The 5,353-nt window shown below is 34.6% G+C and overlaps 1 protein-coding gene across 18 annotated transcripts in view; it reads right to left on the bottom strand.

The window, feature by feature from the left end:
* EIF4G3 (eukaryotic translation initiation factor 4 gamma 3) overlaps positions 1 to 5,353 on the bottom strand; it is a 279,210-nt gene that overhangs the window by 295 nt on the left and 273,562 nt on the right. For 15 of the 18 annotated variants that reach the window (XM_025041397.1, XM_015598933.2, XM_015598925.2 and 12 more), the window contains 3 exons: positions 4,198 to 4,279; positions 2,660 to 2,806; positions 86 to 712 (listed from right to left, as the gene is read on the bottom strand). In XM_025041397.1, the coding sequence (XP_024897165.1) occupies positions 531 to 712; positions 2,660 to 2,806; positions 4,198 to 4,279 (411 nt within the window). In that variant the 3' untranslated portion in view covers positions 86 to 530. Of the gene's footprint in view, positions 713 to 2,659; positions 2,807 to 4,197; positions 4,280 to 5,353 lie in introns of all 18 variants that reach the window. The other 3 variants (XM_006924482.2, XM_015598927.2, XM_015598928.2) reach the window with 1 other exon arrangement.

Here is a 5,353-nt window from a genome sequence, read left to right as displayed (position 1 = left end):
AAAAAAAAAAAAATCTTCCTTACCTTGTTCACCCCAAACCTTCTTAAATCTGGACTAACTACTATGCTTTAAAACAAACGTGAGGTGCATCTGAAGGGGAGGGAAATTTATTTCTCTGCTTTTCTATTATACAAGTTGTTTACAGAAACTGCAAATTAAAAAATTACACTGGCATTTGCAGTCCTTAAAATAAATTAAAAGTTCTCAACTTTTTTTTTTTTTGCTAAACAGATGTGTTTTTTAAAAGTATGAGTCCTTGTTTACAAAGAAAAGATTAAAACAGAAAATATTTTCTATAAATAATACATGTATTTTGGTTTTAGTGCTCCCGCCCTCAGGTTTGAAGTTTACTTTTTTCCAGTACCTTTTTCCTCCATGATCACCTTTTTTTCTCTTTCCCCTCTCCCACTCGTGCACACGTGGGGGTTCCTGCGAGAATTGGCCTTGCTGCACTGTGATTGGCGAAGACGTGAAACTTTTTAAAAAAATACTTAAATTGTTTCTTTTGTTTCTTTTTGTGTATTTGAAGTTTAGTTATCCTCAGATTCCTCTTCTGCTTCCCGAAGCCATGTGAAGAATGCCGTGACAGATTTGAGGGCCACGCCCTTCCCATTCTGCTCTGCGGGGTCTTTGCTGCTTTCCCATTTGTAGAAGGCATCCTCGGAGATTACCTCTTCATCATACAGGCAATCAAAAAACATCCGTAACAAATCTGTATGGAAGTGAAAATGAACCATCAGCTTTGGGGCACTATATTTGTGAAGAAAAGACTGTATTTCCAAGTAACGAATAAATGTACATTGGTTCCCAGACAGAAGAGCATCCATTACAATTCATTATACTCCCTCTTGATAATGGCAAAATAACTTGCCTAAAGAACAGGAAAAGAAGATTTAAGCAGTCTAAATTATTTCTTATTCCTCTTATTTTACTCACTTTGAACTATATTCTGATATTGCTGAGCTGTTTGATATGTAGTTCTCAACCTAAACACTTTAAAAATTAAATACAAGAATAATTTTTTAGTTTCTTTATAAATTTCTCTATTGTTTAAAATTTTACAATAAAAACATACTATTTTTACAAATCTTGGGAGGAAAAGGCAAGATGTACTTTTCCCCCTTCTAATACTGTTTTCAAAATGAAGAGAGTAATAATTTTTATAGGTAAAAAATGATCTCATCTGGATTTTATACAGTGAAATGACAGTCATTTGTTGTTTTTAATGCTTGGATGATCTGGGAAATTTTAATTCTCTGTTTTGCTTAGTTTCTATTATTGCTCAAAAAATGGAGAAAGCTGATAGAGATATTAAGCCCCAATAGATTATATATATATAAGTTTTAAATTCTTTCATTATGGGCTTTTAAAATTCATTTAAAGTCAGCTCACCAATCATTGATATTAATGGAGGGAGGCAGTGGAATAAACAATAATTACAAATATTAGGTTTAGAAAGAATCATATTAAAGTTTTTCTTTAGATTTACCTTCGTATTAAAAGCTAATATTGAAATCACTTCAATCTCTAAACTCTGCTTGGTCTATAGGGAAATGGAAGAAGCAAGTGGCCATGAGTCTGTTGGTGGTTAAGTCTAGAATTAAACATCTCTCAAGGGACTATTGAAGCTGATAATTATGGGAGATACTTTAATTTGACTGGATGAACACACAGCATCAATATCTTCCGATTACTTAACTATTTCTTGAAAATCTAATGTGCTCATCCTGTAACAGAAAAAGGAAGCCATGATGTTAATTAACGGTGTTGGAGAGAGCAAACAAAGTCAGATTAATTCTCTGATTAGGACTTAGATGTCCCTTCGGTCGTACCCCGAGGATTAACTGTTTCAGTCTTTCCCTTTTATCTCACAGAGGGATTCATTCATCAGCACTAGCAAAGAAGGAAAACTCTGTAAAGCCACAAGCTAAGAAAGTGCCAAAGAACTACTTCAGTGCTGCATCTAAAATAGCTATGTAATATTCACTATCACAAGTTTCAAATGAATTTTCGAGATTTAATAAAATTCAGTTTATTACCAGTATCACCAAAACTTAGGTTTTCAGGTTACCTTATTTGTCCAGTTAGCCAGAATTGATTATAACCCTTAACTGAAAACTAGTCTAAAACACCTTAATGTCTTTGTTGGGTGCCTGAAGGTTATGAAGAGTATCATTCTCTTTCATTATTACGACCTGTATCAAAAAAGGTGAAAAACTATGTATCACATATGCTAATACTGAGATGCCCTATACCTGCCCTAACCACAGGGCTATTTACATTTAAAGTAAATAAAATTTAAAATTCAGTTCCTTAGTCACAATAGCCACATTCAAGTGCTCAACTGACACACGTGGCTCATGGCTGCTACACTGTATGGTACAGATTTAACTCCATCATGGCAGAAAGTTTTATTAGACAGACCTGCCCTAGAATGAGGATTAAATATCTAATATCCACTAGTTTTCTTGGTGTTATTTTCTCATAAAAGTACATAAAAAATTCAGGTTTATTAAAGTTGTTGGTTATCTGAGTTTTTGTTTCTAATTATCCTTCTTTAACCTATTGTTCAAATCCATCAAACCCTCTCTCAACCACTGGCCTAGATACATATACCTCACCCGTTGGCTTGGCTAATCGTAGCAAGAAGTAAACTTACTAGCAGGTTGATCAAGTTTTACTATTGATGCTTGTAGTGCATAAAGTGCTTGCAGTTCCTTCTCTGTATCCGAGTCTAGGTACTTGAGTAAGATCGGTACTCTCTGCTTAATAACAGCAGTGTCCACTCGAAAGGTAGAACAGTCAGCTAGAGGGGATAGAATAACTAAGCATTACATTTAAATAATTAGTACACAGAGCTATTTTCAATTTCTGAGTCACGAGACACATATAACTCTACAAGGAAAGAGGAAGCGTAGGGGTCCGAGGCAAAGATTTTGAAATTCAAAATGTTCTAAAATTCTTAGTGGGATATTCTCTCTGAAACAGTAATAAAAAAAACACGGAGGGGGGATGTATTTTGAGTGCTGGGTTCCTTCAAGAGCAGCCTACCCAGTTCTTTATCTTTAATCATAATGAAACAGGTACAGTGATTTTATGACATTCCAAACTACAAAAGGAACATTAAAAAAGGAAATTAAAGTAATAGTTCGCGCAAATCTTCTAGAAGGGTAAAAGAATTAGAACCATTTTATTATTACAGGAAGATGAAGATTATTTGTGACAGTGCAAACAACTTATCAGATCCAGGCCTTTTGGGGGAAAGACACAATAAAAGGGGCTGAGGAAGGTACCCGCAGAGCCAAGAAGTGTAAGGTTTTACTTCTTCCGTAAGTTAGCGCTAGGACACAATCTTGTTTTTAAAAGCAGTTTTTATATTTTCCAACTCTGATTTTAAAGCACGAAAGTCTTATGGCTCCACAAATAACAGAAATGATTTAAAAATTTTTATGAAGACTTTCCACTTAGCTTGTTGTTTACCTCATTAAAGAATGAACATTGAAAAAACATTTATCTGACAGAAAATCTTAAATTATAATCCTGAAGCTATCTTCTAAAATGATAAAAAGAGGCCTGAAATTCTGAACAACTTTTGAACTGATTTTTTTCTATTTCAGTGACAGTAATGTGGATTTCTCCCTAAAGCTAAGATGATGATCTTGTTAGATATTGTTAAATACTATAGCCTGGAATATTTAGGGTTTCACCAATCCTAAAGCTATCCACCCATGTAATTCATTAACATCCAATGAAATTGTCTCATCATATAAAGTCAACATAAAGCAGGAGAAACTGGTATTTTCTTTTCTCATATATGTATATTTACATAAAATGGCTTTCCTGTTGAGATTAGGGCTTCAGCGATATGTTAAGAATAGTCGACCTGCTTATTCTAACTCTTGACTAGAAGAAGGAGGAGGTTTTCAATGTTGGAGGTGAAAAGTAAAATCGCAAATTATAATGTGAATTAGAAAATTCGCATGCAACAGAATATAAAACAACCCAAAGCATGCAGCAGCTGCTCAGATCTGGGCTCTCTGCAGGCACAGCAGACAGAGAGAAATGGCACCCATTTGCACAGAAACTAAGTTATATAGGGCAAGTTTTGAAGATAATATGAACTCAGGTCCATATTGTCAGTACTTGACATAGTAGGGATTTCACATGTTAAGCTTTACCTTCAGAAATGTTACTTACCTATAATAGCTGCTTTACAAACAGCTGTCATTAAAGCTCTAAGGAATGTAGGTGAACTCATCTGGCTTTCATCTAGATTAGCCTGATAGCAAAAGTAAATGGAACAGTTAAAGGTACACTTGCACAGAAGAGAAATTACTTCTCCTAAACTAGGCCTCATTTGGCACTAGGGGTAGATAGGGTCACATTCAACCTTCCTGCAAAAATTAATTTTCTGAATTACTGGAAAATACTTAGGCTACCGTTGGCTCTGCCTGAAAATGTTCTAAGTAGCAGTATTTAGTTTTCAGGGAGGTTATCGCTGTCTATCGTTTACTTATTCAATAATGCAGTACTGTGTTCTAGGTACATTTGCAAGAGCAACAATTTAAAGCATTTTCTTCCTCAATAAATAACCTATATTTATACATGTGAAAGAACAACTATACCACAACCACAGTGTATTTTAAAGACTACTTTTCTCAGTCATGTGCAACTATTTTTAGATGTGCGAACATAGTTTTAATCTCAATTTTAATGTTGAAGTAGAGAGTAATCTTGAGCATTGCCTCATACGAACTGTTCAGGTGGTGGTGAGATAACTGTTACTCTTCTCTAAGGATGGCAGAAAAATGTCTTTTAATGTTGATGTTAAGGAAATGAACCAATTTATTTTTTAGTTTATTTCTCTTAAGATTTTATTTCTCTTAATAGTTTCTTGCTGTAAAACAGTCCTAAACCAGATGAGTGGCAAAAGAAATGACAAACTAAAGAAGACATTTTCTAGGGAGGTATTTCAAATACTTTTCTAAGTTTATGCTCCTCAAGCCTGTGAACAGAATTAGTGCTTGTCTCAGCTTCTTTTAATAGCACAGCGTAGCGTTTTTCCCTGAAAGGGTCGGCCTTAAAATGACTGGCCAGGAAAAATTAAAGATGTCACTATAAACTTCTGTGTTAGAAAACTAAGAATTTCAAAGATATTTAAAGATCAGTTTAATGTTTATGAATTTTAAAACTAATATGTTAGTTAGCAGCTCTCTTGTTGTTGAATAGCTAACTTCAAATATCACTTGGGAAGAACTGGTAGTTTCTTGAGAGCTGAATTCAGAGTGGTTAACAAGTCGGATGGCTAGCTCTGCTGGATACTGGCAGAGGTGGACAAGGAGGTCCCTACCCA

This window comes from Pteropus alecto, unplaced genomic scaffold, assembly GCF_000325575.1.
Source record: "Pteropus alecto unplaced genomic scaffold, ASM32557v1 scaffold39, whole genome shotgun sequence".
NCBI lineage: Eukaryota > Metazoa > Chordata > Mammalia > Chiroptera > Pteropodidae > Pteropus > Pteropus alecto.
This window is presented reverse-complemented; position numbering and strand designations above follow the sequence as displayed.